This window comes from Pteropus alecto, unplaced genomic scaffold, assembly GCF_000325575.1.
Source record: "Pteropus alecto unplaced genomic scaffold, ASM32557v1 scaffold105, whole genome shotgun sequence".
Lineage (NCBI taxonomy): Eukaryota > Metazoa > Chordata > Mammalia > Chiroptera > Pteropodidae > Pteropus > Pteropus alecto.
Window position 1 is genome coordinate 5,852,322 of NW_006436294.1, and position 15,439 is coordinate 5,867,760.

Sequence of the window (15,439 nt, forward strand, 5' to 3'; positions counted from 1 at the left end):
ATCGTGAAGGAAAAGAATGAAATAGTGGATTTCACTAAATTAAGAACTTCTGTTTATCGAAAGACACCATACACGTGCCCCTTATTTGGAAGTGATTTTTTTTTTAACTAGATAAAAATTGGAGAGACTATTAGTAAAATCGGAATTCTGGCTGGATATTTGATGATATTAAGGAATAGCTACTCATTTTTTTAGTTGTGAAAATGGTGTTTTGATCGTGTCAATATAAAAGAACTTATCAAGTTTTGAGAGTCACGCTGGAGCATTTTCGAGTACGATGCAACGGCAGGAACTGGCCGGGACGTGGCTGAAGGCAAGCGAGGGGCGTGCGGGGCCACCGCGCTCCTCTGCTTTGTGTATCTGAAATGCCCACGACAAAAAGTTAGCGGCATCCTGGACAGAGCGCGCCCCAGAGCGGGAGGAGACATTGCAACATCTGTGCCCGGCGACGAGCAAAAGAACCTGCTCAGGATACGTGAGTTAAAATGATCCAGTCGAAAAGTTGGCAAAACACTTGGACAGACTCTTCAAACAGAGAAATGCACGAGGCCAACGAACAGGTGCTTCGTTAGTAATCAGGAGATGGGTGCCTGGGGCACAGCAGACACCACCACGGACCCGGCAGCGCCCGGCTGCTCCAAAGTCAGGAGGGAGACACGAGCGCGTACTCGCTGTGCAGCCACGGGGTGTCTGAGCTTGTGGTGGCATCGTCACGTGCTTAACAACGAGTTCCTCATCCATCACTCCCCAACCCGTCACCGTGACTGTCAACAGAACCTCTTAAAGCCCTGGACCACCCACCCGTCTCCCCTCATCGCCTCCCGCCCCAGCTGCTGGAATTGGCTCCTCAGGGTGTCACCCATGCCCCTCAGCCTCCTAGAGTCTCGCCTGTAACTTTCAAAGCACGGCGGGCTGTGTCACTCTGTCCAAACTTCTCCTGTCATCTGCTGCTCGTGGGGGGAAGACACGCGTGACGTGGCCTGCCTCTGGAGCGGTCCCTGGCCCCCTGGCCAGCTGTGCTGAGCGCCGCGTGCTCTCGTGGCCTGCCTTCGCGATGCCCTGAGCCTACGGCTAACCCGGGAAGCGAGCGTGGAGATCTAGTTCCCAAACGAGAGGCGGCCATGGGCCAACACGCTCTCTTCGTCTGCCCAGATGTGGAACAGCACCTCCACTTCTGAATGGTGCTGCATGGGAGACTCTGACGAACAGAGGAAGCATAACCAGCATTCGCGCAGTGCCTGGGTTTCTGTCCCGTCAACGTCACCTCGGTGGCCTCACTTCTCTGAAGGGGCAGTGGGTGGTGCCATGTGGCTCGGGACGGACCCTAGGACCTCTGCAGCTGAGGGTTACCACAGCATCCTCGATGGAACCTCGCAGGCTGGATGTGGTCAGCAGTGAGGGGACACGCGGCTCGTTCCTGCCGCAGGCCTGGTGCGTTAGTGGGCACTCTATCCATGGTGGCTCAACACTCGCCCAAGGCCCTCTGTTTCAAGATCCAGTGTCCCCATGCCCCCACACGCGAAGGAGGGCAATCAGAGTTGGGACACAGGTACTGTGTGGTCACTGCAAAGGACAATGTAAAGCGATCTGGGGAGGAGAGGGGCCTTGCTGCGTCAAAGCCTCACGCCGACGGGGGCAAGAGTGTCGTCCTCCCTCGGGGAAGCAGAACCTTCGCCCCCCCCCGCCCCCGGGGCCCACGCACTTCCTGCTGCGTGAACACCGGCCAGCGCGCTGCTTCCCGCCCCGGTGCCCGTTCTCGTCAGCCCTTAGAGCACCGCCTTCGTGCAGCAGGTGGGAGGCTGAGGCACAGAGCCCACGCGGCCAGGCAGCAGCAGAGCCAGGCTTGGAACTAAACCGCGACAGAGCCACCTCCCAGCAGGCACAGTGGGACTGTCGCAACAGGGGCTCTGGAGTTGATCTCTTGGTTTATTCTGAGCGTGAGGTTCACGGCCGCGCTTGGCATCGGCGGTCTCGTTTCATTCACATACTCCCTAAAAATATTTTAAATATTTTTATCCCCTTCACACCTTAAGTTGACACCTAAAATGTTTCATAAGCCAAAGCAGTTACGAAGAATACAATTTCTGGCATATTGTAAATATGGACACTGAAAAATAAAACCGTCACGGGACTTTTTAAAACGCAGCCAGGTGGAACGTAAGTGCCAGATGAACTCGCTGTGCGACGTGACCCGCTGGGAGCCAGCGCGGGGCCGGCACCCGGGACTCGGAGGGTGCTCTGCTGCCACAGGACTCGGGTCTCCTTTTCCCTCTTCCAGACAGTTACCCTAAGGTGACATTTTGACACTGGGAAGTCTCATTGCTCACTCCACATACTTCTCTACAAGAGAAATGGGTACGTGAATTGAAAACTTTAAAATTGGTTTTGTTTCCTGTGAGGCTTCATTAGAAAAATTCTTCTAGATTTATTTATCGTTACAATGATCAGTTTCACAACTGATCAAGACACAAATATGTCGCAAATTTGGAAAAATACCGACGGGCCACGACAGCACAGCTTTGCTGCGGACGCGGGGCTTCCTCTTCCTGTGAGTCCGGGAAGGACCGGTGAGCGGGACAAGGCTCCCGTCACCCCGTCTCCACCTCTGACTGGCTCACGGCATCGGCAGCGAGAGGGGAAGCACGTGCTCCGGCAGTGTGACTCCAGCCTCCGGATCCCTCCGAATGCTGTGCCGGGAGTCACACTGCGACCTCCTTCCAAGGACCATGCGCGATGACCAACGGCTGACGGGCAACGAGCCCTGGGGGAGGAGAGGCGAGGCCTGGAATCCCCGGCTCCCAGGAGAGTCCAGGGTCTGCAAGGAAGGTGTGGCCGGTTGCTGTCCAAAGGTCGTGGCTGTCACTCCCTGCATGCTGGGCTCGACCATGTGACTCGCTCAGGCCCAGGGATGCGAGCAGCGCTTAGCGACCCTGAGGCTTCGGTGTGGCTGGGGCTCGGGGCTGGTGCCCTCGCCACACACAGCCCGCCCGAGGTGCCCGAGGGGAAGGGAGGTCTCAGCCACGTGGCCGTGAGCCCGCCGCCAGCTGCTGCACATGTGGAGGGAAACCAGTGAGTGCTGTTTGTTACACAGTGAAAGCTGACTGGCCCCAAACCCCGAGGGGCTTTTTAGAGAGTGAAAATTGACGAAGTGATCCTAAAATTTATACTTAACTGCTGTCAAAAAAAAAAAAAAAATGGAACCACTTTCCCAGGGAGCTGCAGCCACCATCCCCGAGGAACTGCCTTGCACGTCTCATGCCTCAAACCTCGGAATGTGAAAACTGGGCCAAGTAACCGCTGGTCGGGGCCTAAGTGACGCTGTGCCCTGAACTGTCTGCAAGGGTGACAGGAAAGCACAGTGACAACTGCACTGACGGCCGTGACGCAGCTGGCAGGCAGACTGACGGCTGTCTGCACCGACCGACACGCCTGCCTTCCGCTGGCGTTGACGTCCCTGGTCCCCTTCTGCCCGTAAACCACCTTTGTCTCCCAGCCAGAACGTGGCTGGGCCCCTGACTGAAGCGATGCTTCCTGAAGAGCTGCTGCTTAAAATCTCAAGTAAGTGCTTGTTGCCTCTCACTCTGAAGCCTTTTTATTTCTAGGTTAACACTGCGAAGGGGTTAGAAAAGCCACAAAGAAATTATCGAGAAGAGAAAAAAAACTGGCTGGACCACGCGGCCGCCCCAGGCTGGCTGCGGCGCGAGGCTCTGCGGGACGGGGCTCATCTGAGGCTGGGGCCTGGTCCCTTCTCCTAGAGCTGCCGAGTTTAACCCAAAATATTCAGAAAGGCGTGGTGGACATAAAAATAGTTAACTCATCTACACTTTTGGCAGTAAACACTTTTTAGACAGTTTTTATTAGTTTTTTACCTACATTTTGGTTCAACTCCTAGAGCAGCAAATTTAGTTTATCCCATTTCTTGGATGGATGGACAGCGCATAACTTGACCCTCAGAGCCAGTCCCTGTCAGACACTTGGCCATAGACGACTTTTTGTTGGAAGGTGACTTCATTTAAACGCTAATGAGCATTTCCAGGGCTATTACAGACTCCACCGAGAAGGGAATTGAGGGCGGCGTTTTTAAGGTAGGTTACTAAAAGCAGTCAGGCCGAGATTCCACGGAAAAGGTCTAGTACTTTTAATGTATCTATTCATGTATCTATTATGTTACAAGAGCAAGGACAGACACCTCTGCGCTCTTTAACGGGAGTTAGTCTGTAATAGCACAATGTAACCTGCACCTAGAGTGACGAAAGTTACTTGGGAGGCGTAAGTAAAAGGCAAGGCACAGGATTCCTTTGGTACATGTGTGTGAACGTTAATGCTGACGTACGCTTTTGGCTTCTGAGATTAAGTAAATGAGAATCAAGTATAAAACTCAGAAATAATTCCATTCATTTTGTTACAAGGCCCCATCCAATTTTATGAGTTTAAAGAGAAAGACATATATACTGCTTAAAAAGCGTCACTCTGGCAGCTCACGTGCCGTACGTACTTTTTGCTGTTTAGGTGGCAAATATTCAGTATTGAATAAGATGAAATAAGATGACAACTGATCAAAGTTACAGTAGTTCTCGCAACGATTTAATGAGTTTTCACTGCCTCACTGGTTAACGTCCATCTGAAGTGAGAGCTTGTGAAGTTTGATCTGGGTTTTATCCAATGTATCTTGAACAACGTGATCGTCTCAGAAAGCAGTCCAGTTAGATTTCAGAATTATCACCGCTGCAGATGTCTGAGGGGGCTTTCTCTCTGCACCTAATGACACGCCAACCAAGGTGAGTCCTGAGATTCACGACAATAACAAAAAGAATTGCTTAGCTAAACTTAAAAAGCTATTTTTGGCACGCACGGTCGGCCTCACTAGGTGACTCTTGTCTGCAGAACAATGAGCGGAGTCACGCACCGTCCTGACGCTCTGCCGGGCAGCTGCGCCTGTCCCCCAGCTCACACGCCGACACGTCGCCCATCGTCGTCCGTGTCCCCCGCTCTCACGTACGGGATGTGCGAGCCCACCTGCGATCCCGCGTACTGGAAGCGAAGTCCGACCGGGGCCAAGGGCACTCGCTCCAGGGAGACGTGTCACTGGGCGGCCATGCTCTCACTTGGGCAACGTCGGGGGCAGTCTGGGTCGTCACAGCTGGGAGGGAGGAGCGCGCCTGGCGAAACTCCACGGCCGAGCCCTGCGTCACACACGCAGAGCTTCGCCACAGGCACCCGACTATTCCTGTTAATCCTCCCAGTCGCCTTCGCAGTGACGAGGACGCAGACTCGGAGACCGAAGGACACCAAAGCATGAGAGACACCCAGAGGGATGACACCCCCTTGACCTATTTCGGGTCAAGTAAATGTCACAACTACAGCAGGAAAAAACACCTATTCCCCAGGGCACATCCGACCCCTCAGCCTGGGAGGCCCTGCGCCCAGCCTGCTCCCTCCGAGTCCCCGTGCTGTGGCCCTGGCTCCATCTGCTCCACAGCATGGCTCAGATTCCAGCGGGACTGGACGCTCGCCGCTGACAGTCCCCTTTACGAGTGAACTCTGTGGGAGCCGCTGGCCCGGAACGATATGACAGGGACAGGGCTGCCAAAGGCACTCCTTCACAGGTGGCACTGCTCCCGTTCGCACCTCCACCTTTACTGAGGACGATGGACAGGGTGACTCGCCCTGGGCCGCCCTTCTGTGGCGACTCCCCTGACCTGCCCAGAGGGCAAAGGAGGAAAGAAACTGATGATTACTGAGAGCTCCCTGTATGTTATTCCCTCTGACAAGCCGCCTGAAAAATTTTAAATCGTTTGAAGGAAGAAAAGCAACAGAAAGAATGTTACACCGAGACCTCAATGGTGACACCTTTTTAATAGGTCAAAGTAACTGTACAGTTCATTATATTCTTCCTGAGAATAATTTATATCCCCCGACAAACTACAGGGAGGGTAGAGTCTCAAAATCATGGAACAGAATGATGGCGTCACGGACAGCAGAAGAAAACCAAATCTGTTTCGCTTAACTCTCTCCTGGGAAGAAAGACACGACGAAGGGTTAGTTAACTCCAGTGGCTGTAAAATAGTCAACATGGCTTTAATCTTTCTTTATAAATTATACAAAAATGGAAAACGGATGGTTCCAGAACCTCTTCTCGCTGCAGGGGGGAGGTGCTCTGGTCCGAAGCATTTCTGCTTCCAAGAACATCGCTACAAAAACTGGCACATTATTCTGGTGGAAAAAGACAAATGTTTTTCAGAGTGTTCTACAGCTAGTTTCCAACCGAATGTTTCACACGTCCACGTGAAAGTAAAAGGCGGGAAAGACGAAAGGGTCGTAGGTCTTTTTCTGAAATGACTCAAGTCTTCAAAATATAGCTTTTATATTCTCTCTCTGTAAAGTGGTATTAGCATATTGCAACTGAAGAGTGTTCTAACAACGAGACCCCGGTCTGGGGAACGTTCCGGTCGGCTTCCCCTCCGCCCTGTCTCCTTCCAACGTGCAGCTCGGCGAGTCCAGGAGCCAACGCGTGCCGGCCTTGGCCTCGCCGGGGACACGGCCTCACGCGCACGCAAGCTCTGCTTCATGAATCTTAAAAGCGTCCCACGTACGATTTTCATTCTTAGAAAAACGCCACATTTTGGATGCTGAACTTTTCTTAACACCGATTAAAAAAAAAAAAAAAAAAATGAGCCCAAATCAGAACGTGGTTAGACCTGTACGAGAGATTTTCGACCAGCTGTCAGTCAGAGACGGCTGCGCTGTGGGTGCTGGCGACGGAGGACAGGCGGCGTCCTCGCTGCTGGTGGAGCTCGGGCGCACGGCCCTGGGCGCCGCTCAGTGCGGCCTCGTCTGTCCGCGCGGCTTCAGCCTGGCCTGGTCGATGACGTCCAGCAGGTTCTTGGCGTCGACGGCCAGTGCGTGGGCGGCGGTCAGCATCTGCTTCTTGTACTCCTGCTGGAGGCTGGTCACGACGCACTGCTGGGCCAGCTTCGTCTTGCTGATGACCTCCCCCAGGTCGGAGTTCAGCAGCTTCTGGGCCATCTCGATCTGGAGGGACGAGAGAGGGGTCAGGAGCCGCTCCCCACGAGCCTCCCAGGGGGATTACGCACCTCCCTTGGTGCCTCCACGAGAAACACGGTCCTTTTTGCCCTTAAACAAACCTTCCTTGCCACAGGCAGTAAAGTCAGCGTCGCCGCGGGCACCACAACCATCACCACCGTTAACCGGCTTCGGGACGCCCGCCCCGCCCCTGGGGTGCCCACCCGCACCGTCCCGCAGCAGGACGAGGGGCCGTGCCCTACCTCTCGGTGGGTGCTGGCCGGCAGGACGGGAATGGTCTCATCCACCGTGGCCAGCAGCGTCCGCAGGGCCAGGCCGACCTCCTAAGGGACGAGAGCACAGCGGGTGAGGCCGCGGCGCCCCACGCCCGCCCTGGCGCCCCTCCTTCCACTCACGCCACCTCTCATCTTCCTCCTGCCACTGCAGAGAAAACTTCTATGCTCCTTTCCTCCGCCCTGAGCCTCATCTCAGGTATGGGGTCATCTTCCCGTCCAGATTCGGATCTGAGTGCTCATCACTCCACGAGTCCGGGGAGCGGGGCGAGGGACAGAGGCTGGTGGATCGAGTGCGCTCCGGGGTTTCGGGGCGGCGCCCGGTCCTCCCCGCTTCTCTCCCGGCGCTTCCCGGCTCAGAAGGGCCCACACGCTGCTGCAGGCGCGGGGACCACGGCACCTGCCCTCAGGGCGCCTGCCGAGTCTGCTCTGCCCCAGCAAAGGGTCTGCCCACTGCCAGCGCCCAGCCCTCCGCGGGACTCGCCGGCACGTTCTTCAACTTGACACAAACGGCAATTTTGCCGCCTGCTTTTCTCGCTCAAGGCTGTGTGTGTGAACAGTAAGCAGTAAAGCCCGTGCCGCTGAGGACATGCCCAGCCCAGAGCTGGGTGGGGACAGGAACTCGTGTGACTGCGGCAGTGACTGCAGGAGGTCACTGTGCTGCCCTCGCACGGACCCGCCGAAGCGCCAGGCCTGACCGCAGGGCCCCATGGCCTCCCCCCGGCACGGGACGCGGTCTGCCGGCGCACGGCGCGGGCGGCTTACCTTCACCATGGGCACGTACTCCTCTGGCGGGGCTGGCTGGATCTTGCTGGACATCTCGATGACGGCCTTCACCAGGCCCGTCACGTTCTCGTATACCCTGTCGTTGGAGCGGTCCAGGTTGGCAGTGGGAGGGGGGCTGATTTCCTGGGGCTGAAGCTGCCAACACAGAAGCCGGTTACTGTCCCGCTCTGCAGGGGTGGCATGTCACCACGACCAGGCCAGAAAGCGCCTTAGAGGAGACAGAGGCAGACCACGCCACCGACTGTCTGCTCGGGGCACAGTTCACTTTGAGGATGACAGTGAACTGGTCGAATGAGTGACAAGTAAATGGGGCAATCACTTTCCCTAATTTTGAGCTCGGTTAAAGGAAATGAGTTGGAATCATACAATTTTACGGAAAAGCCCCAGATTCTCTCAGAGAAGTGATTCGACACCCCCAGAATCATTCGTCAGAAGAGAAAGACACCGTACGCTTTACAGCTCGCTGAGGATTTGAGAGAGAGCTAAGAGGCCAGGCGTCCAGTCCACGTGAAGAGCCTGAGAACATCCGCCTGCTCTGAGTCTGCGGGAAGCACTACGTGGCCCACGCGAAGCTGCGGGGGCACCAGCAAAGCCCGCGGCGCCCCCTAACGGGACGGCCTCAGTCACCTGCACGAAGGGACGTGGGGACACGGCTCCCCCGGGCCTGGGCACGGTGACATCGCCAGGTGTTACCCAAGGCAGACGGGGAGCTGAGCTCTGCAAGGGCTTCTGGGAAATCTCACGGTATTTAAACGTTTGAACCAGGCCCGGGACGGCCTGTGTGTGTTTCCAGAAGCCAGAGGACAGTAGCGTGCCCTGCGTGCAGGAATCTGCTGCCGGGGCTCAGTCTGAAACGCTAGGCGCCTGCTTCTGAGCTCTCAGGCCGCCTTGGTCCAAGGAGACCGGAACCTGGGAGCTCCAAGTCTAGGCACGAGACAGAAAAGGACACTGCAGAGATGTCCCCACCCCACTCCTGGCAACTACGAAGGTGGTTCTGGTGTGAGCCGAGCAGGAGCACCCTCCCCCGGCCCCTGGGTTCAGGTCGCCACATGCAGCGCTGGGTGTGACGCAGAGGGGAGCAGACACACAGACACAGGTGCTTACCCTCCACGGCTATTGTCGCACGGAAGGTGAGGGAAGGTTAAAGAAATTACCAGAGAAAGGGAAAAAAGAAAAACAATATTAATGAAGGCAGCAGACACCCCCCCATAAAAACACACAAGCAGAGCAGAAAGGAGCGAGCACACGCCTGCAGCTCTCGGCTCGCTGGCTGTCGGCGCAGAGCCGCCCGGCCACGTGCCCCGGACGCCGCACGTCGGCAGGGGGCTGTCATGCACCAGGCCCGCTTCGCGAATCAACGAGGAAAACGACATGCAAAGCCCGACAGTGACAGTCCGGCCAGCCGTGCAAGGATCAAAAGAACTAGGGGTCTTCGAAAGGGAAGGAGTACAGACACTGGTCATCACTGTGCACTGCCCCTTGGACCGCAGAGTGGGAAAAACCGTACCCCCCTCGGTCCCCTCGGGACTGGGTCTCGCTGTCTGGCCATCCTGCCGTAAGAGATCCCTGGCTTCAGCTGTGTTTATGAAAACGAGCTGATTTTAAAAACAATAACAAAACTAAAACAAAAAACCTACTTTTGAACCAATTCTTCTGGCTAGCTCCTTTACTTTAAATTTAGAGGTTTTGTTTATCTCCACAGCTTACACTCAGGCCAACCTACTCTCAAAGGCAAAGTTGATTCGGGGTAATGGGCGCTCTTGACCTTTCCCACGGTGGTCTGGGAAAAGTACAGTGTTTGGGATACAAGCTGGGCAGAACCTTAAACGTCAGGGTCCAACCCGCACAGCTCGCTGTCCGTGAGCACTCGCCAGACAGAGGTCGGCTATGACCGCGTGTTTCACCCTCCCCAGCAAGGGTCCCAGTGTGTCCCGTTTAACGCGGCCCACGCACCCTTGGGCTGGACCAGGGCCATGGCCCGGCTCCCTGGAGAGCCGCGGGCAGAGCCCACCACGGCCTGCGACGGTTCTCGTGGGTGGGAGGCGGGGCGCTTTGTTCTGACTGTTCTACCCCGTTTAGAACTTCCGTTCTTTATCTTTCGCATTTCCCCCTTGCTCAGCTCCTGCCCCGGCACTGTCACAGGGCTTCCAGGGACCTTCCAGGGACCTTCCATGGCGACGCCCCAAAGCGAAAGCTTAGTTTAGAGAGACATCGGTTACTGGTTTCCTCTTTTCTAGAGCTTGACAATTTGGAGACCCCCAAGTTGGGAGACCAGCACCTGCACAGATGTGGCCGGTTCTGACCAGCTGGGTGGGTGCCTGACGATGCGGACAGTTCAGAACCGAAATGGTTCCTGACACTGGTTTCTGGCTGACGGGTGTCCGGATGAATTACTTTAGTTACAGCCAGCTACAGGTAAGCATTTCTGTACCAAAACAGTGGTGTTTTCTAAGGCTTTGATAACCTCTATCAAACAGATAATCAATGAACAGAGACATATACCTCACACTAATTAAATTATCTTTACTTAACATAATTAAGCAAGCATCCTAATTCCACTAAGATTTCTACTCGCTTAACACCCTAAAGTAAGGGTACCTCCCAGTTGCATTTATTCACATGTTAATCCCCCTGTGAAAATGAACACGTGTCAGCATTCTAAGCTGGTATCTGATCTACTTCTAAACTTTTTTTGTTGTAATACAAGCCATTTTGAAAGTCTGCTCATGTGGCTTATAAAAAACAAAAACAGTTTGTTAACCAAATTTCTCCTCTCCTTTATGTCGAGAAGTCACATTAGGAAGGGCTGTGTCCCCCTTCGCTCCTCCCCAGTGACCCCCCCAGTCTGATGGCAGTCGCTGGGAGGTGTCCTGGGGCCTGGAGACTCTGGGTGGTGCTCCAGAGCCAGCACTGACTGCGACAACTCGCCGGCAGACACTGTGGGAGCTGGCCTCTGGCAGGGCCACCTCCGGCTCAGTGGTCCCGGCGCTATGCCAGCAGGTGGCAAGTTGGTCTGAGCTGGTGCCAGCCTGCTCCCTCCCTGGTCACTGCCCTCTGGGCTGCCGGCTGACGTGTACCGTGTCTGGAGGGGACACTTCTGTTCCCCGGCACTACTTCTCCGACTCCTGGAGATGGCAAAACACCTTCTACCCAGGAACTGCCCGTTGGCTCTGGCGGGGGCGCCGTGGACAGCCAGGGCCACGCCAAATGTGGGCTCAGCTGTGGGGAGGACATAACCTTGAACACGCCCTTAACCTCTGCGAACCTTGGCCGTCTCGTGTGAAGACTGGGAAAAAGAACACGACTAGTGCCGTGAGGATTGTGGACACACGGGGCGGGCTGGCACGGGGCGGGCTGGCGCGGGGCGGGGCGGGGCCTGGCGGTTCAAGTGAATCTGAGTCCACCTTAACCGAAGCCACAGCTACTGGACTCTAAGGTGACACCCAGAATGAGATGCAATTTCTTTCTGTACCACTAAGAAAAAAATGCTGCCGATTAAACCGACACACCATCCTGATTTGGGAGATAGTAAAACATGAAAAAAAAAGGTATCAGAACTGAGAAGGAGCAAACTCGAGAAGGGACAGGTCTCTAAGGGAAAGCAGAGGCCCCTCCTCCGTGGGGCAGGACCGCCGCAGCCACTGCACCCGTGAGCCCTCTGCGGGCTTGGCGGGGCCTGGAGGAGCCCGCGCCCGGGGCGGCTCCACGCGGCTCTCGGGGCCCGGCCTGACGCTGGCCAGCTTCCCACTCGGCCCCGGGCCAGCCTGACCACAGCGCGCCTCGTACCCCGGTCCAGTGAACCTTAACACCAGAAGCCACCCTGTACTTCAGCCTAAAGCCACACTCTGCCTGGTGAGAGGAAAGCCAGGACCTGTCCCGACCCAGGCCCCGGGACCTATCACGTGAGACAAAAACGGGGAAGAGTTTCCCAGTAAAGCTCGTGCCCGACTGGGAGGGGCGGGAAGGAGGCGGAGCTGAACCCCGGAGACCCCCGCTCCCCACGATCCCGCCCCGCCTTCAGCACCACCTCCACCTCGGGTCACAGGGCCATCGACCAAGAGCGAAAGGACTCCACGGAGCCCCGAGCAGGGTGCGAGCTCTGCCGCTCACCTTGACGCCCTCGTTGTAACTGTCCCCAGGGCTGCTGAGGCTGGCGAGGCTGCCCAGGTGGCCAGGGGCTCCAGGGCGTGGTGGCTTCTTTGGCGGAGCTGCAGGATCTGGCAAAGGGAACAGGGGTCACTCAGTGAGCGCCTCCAGAGTGGGAAATGGCTCCCAAATAAGGGCGAACCCCACTGCCAGCGCGGACGCCCCCGCGTGACACGCAGCAGCCCACTATCCGCCCACCTCACACGCTCGCTGCGCTTGTAGAGGGAAACGTGTTAAAAGTCACAAGGCCGTCCAAAGCCGAGGGACGGACACAGGTAATACCCATGCCGCCCCCCCCACCCCCGTCACACGGACTTCCTGACACACGAGTCCTCTCTGCGTTTACCTGGCTTCCCCACGGGCTGGTAGATGTGCTGGTTTCCAGTCTGTAGAGAGAAAAAAGGTCCGTTAAGGTGCCAGGTGCACACAGGGCCAGGGCCAGGGCCAGAGCCAGGGCCAGGGCCAGGGCCAGGGCCGCGCCCGCCCCACCCTTCCCTCAATCCGTCTCCTTGAACCTGTCTCCTTGAACCTGTGCCGAACGCTGGGCTCGAAGGCCAGCAGGGGGGAGGGGGCAGCTTTCACGTCTCAGCTGGGGTGGGATGTTAGACCAGTGAGCAAATAATGCCACAGGGCATGACACAAGGCTGTGACAGAGGAGCATGCGGCACTCCAGGAACACGACGTGGCAGTCACGACCAATTTAAAATCTTCTTAGAAAAAGTGACATCCATGGACGCCTCCCGCTGACCCCGCAGGAAGCTCCCTCCCGCCGCCGAGCCACGCTCGTCAGTCACAGGAAGGGGAGCAGTGGCAAACGAGGACGAAGCTCTGCAAACAGGCACGGTCAGCTGGCCGTGCCGTGCAGACTGAGCCAGGCCATACACCACGCACGTTCAAAAAGGTTTAAAACACAAAAAAGAACTTTCTGGTTGATACGCAGGTGATAGGAAAGTTCAAATAACTCGAAAATCCTATCCTCAGAACATTCTGGATTAATGCAACAAGAACACAAAGCAGGCACTGTGCGGGGCAGTCGCACAGGTCTGCTCCAGGAGGGTGGGCACAAAGCCCGCTCTCAGGGGCCTGATGGGACTGTGTGGCGTCAGCCGTGCTCTGGCTCAGCCATTGGCCCCGGGGGACTCACTCAGCTGTCTGGGACTTTGGTTTCCCACGATTACACTGAGGCTGATGACATTCACCTAATACGAGGTTGTGTCACAAGACAAACATGCTGTCGACCTGTGCACCAGTTTGAAAATCCGAGCAGTTTTTACTTTTTATGCAAACTGATGGGATCGATTTCCACTAGCCAGTTCGTAGTGTTTCTGAGCAATAATTTGTACTGCTTTCCAGACAAACGGTTCTCCCGGAAACCGTGGCACGTTTTCAAAAGCGTTAATTGGAATGCTTCAGAAATCAGCCAAACCAAATAGATATCTTTAGCAAAAGACAAGAGAAAAAACCAGATGTGGTCACAGTGTATACCAACCCCCAGGAAGGGGCCAGCTGCGGCCTAAACCGCACGGTCATGAGGAGCCTGCTGAGCCAGGCTGGCCATCTGCCGGTGTGTGTGAGGGCGCTGTCTGGCTCTATGACGGGTGGCTTTGGGCACGTTCTCAACGAGCCTCAGTTTACTCATTTGTGGAGCACGCACGGCCACGGCCTTGACAAGAATGCTGAGGACTCGGCGAGGGGACACGAGCAAAGCACCCAGCACAGCGCCCGTCAGCACGAAGCGCCCGACTGTCGCCCGGGCCGGGTGGGTAGCAACGGCCGAGACGCGCACGTCATGCTTTATTCAGAGACATGAAGTGTCTCTGAATAACCCTCCTGCGTCCACGTATAATTCACGAGTTTGGTCATTCATTCTACATATTTTCTGGGTGTCGTCTACGTGCCACACACTGAAACACACAGATTTTTCCTTTTCTAATAAAATTTCCTAATGGTAATGTTCTGAATGGCTGGCCCGTGAGCAGGGTTAATTTTCATGCAGATTGTCACTCTTTCTCCTTTACATTTAGGACAGGCTGCTCGTCACGTGTTACTCTTCTTTTCGGTGTAAGGAAGGAGGTGTGCGTGATGCTCGGTGGCAGACAATGTCACCTTGTGCTCGTGAACCGCGGGGTGCCCGCCGCACCAGCTCCGGTCGCAAACCCCAGCGCTTCCTATGCTGGCTGAGCCCAACCTCGGGGCCAGCCGGTCGTTAGTCGAACTGGGGAGCTCCAGGCGGGGTCCCCTTGCGCGGCGCATTGTGGGGCTGGGTGACGACGCCGTCTCAGGTAAGGTGCCCGTGTGCACGCCTGTCCGGAAGTGAACTAATGCTTTAATTCTGCTTTCCTGGGGTGGAGATTGAGCTCCATCAATCTGCTACCCATCAGGAACAGGTTTCCCTTTATCACAGAAACTTTTTTAGGTGTTTGAAGAAACTTGCATTTATTTTAACCAGGCACCTGCTGACGGAAATGCTAACAATTTTAACGACGTCCCCCAAAGCCCAGGGAATAGTTCCGGCAGGTCTCTAGGACACTTGGGATGATCATAAGCTGGCGCTTGGGAGAGAACACCAGGCATCTCCTCTCACGACGCCCAGGAGAAAAACTCTTGCTTAAGTAAGTTTCCTGTGACTGTGGAAACTTTTATAACCCCGGAGATAGAATGTGAAAATTTAGCAGAAGTATCAACAGTTAACACGTGGACATCCTTCCTGAGGGCGCAGAGGTTAGCAGACGGTGGAGAAGACCGTGTTCGTGATGGGGCAGAAAACGGTGTCTGAGTAAGAAGGCTGGGCTGTGTGTCGCATGTTCACAATCTAGGCTAAAGCGGGTGCTGCCTTTATACATGGCTGACTGTTTCATAGCACGTTATCGGTACATGCGCCATAACAACGAAGGTCCGAGTCCCGGGGAAGACCCGGGCCGCTGCTTACCAGGCCCTGGAGCCCTCCGTCCTCCCTGTCGATGCTGCCTCGTGAGAGCCGCACGTCAGGCTTCTAAAGGGAAAACAAAGCCAGTTTCACTCTCGGTTTGAAGGTCACCGGCACATGCTGTACGCAGCCACTTCCCTTCCTAACGCGAAGTCCTCCGAACAGGAAGAGCTGAAAGGTCCCCCGTTTCAGAAAAATTCTCAAAACGCAGTGATGACAAGCCTGGGCTGGCTGCCCTGGCAAAGCTCCCCCACTGGGCACACGC

The 15,439-nt window shown here is 55.8% G+C and overlaps 1 protein-coding gene across 1 annotated transcript in view; it reads right to left on the bottom strand.

Annotated features, from left to right (window-relative positions):
• Nucleotides 1-5,837: 5,837 nt before the first annotated feature.
• Nucleotides 5,838-15,439, bottom strand: part of PTK2 (protein tyrosine kinase 2) — a 175,948-nt gene continuing 166,346 nt past the window's right edge. Inside the window, exons 29-35 of the mRNA XM_025047590.1 lie at nucleotides 15,178-15,240; nucleotides 12,595-12,634; nucleotides 12,213-12,319; nucleotides 9,207-9,215; nucleotides 8,082-8,237; nucleotides 7,287-7,367; nucleotides 5,838-7,032 (exon numbers count right to left, since the gene is read on the bottom strand). Of these exons, the coding sequence (XP_024903358.1) occupies nucleotides 6,820-7,032; nucleotides 7,287-7,367; nucleotides 8,082-8,237; nucleotides 9,207-9,215; nucleotides 12,213-12,319; nucleotides 12,595-12,634; nucleotides 15,178-15,240 (669 nt within the window). The 3' untranslated portion in view covers nucleotides 5,838-6,819. The remainder of the gene's footprint in view (nucleotides 7,033-7,286; nucleotides 7,368-8,081; nucleotides 8,238-9,206; nucleotides 9,216-12,212; nucleotides 12,320-12,594; nucleotides 12,635-15,177; nucleotides 15,241-15,439) is intronic.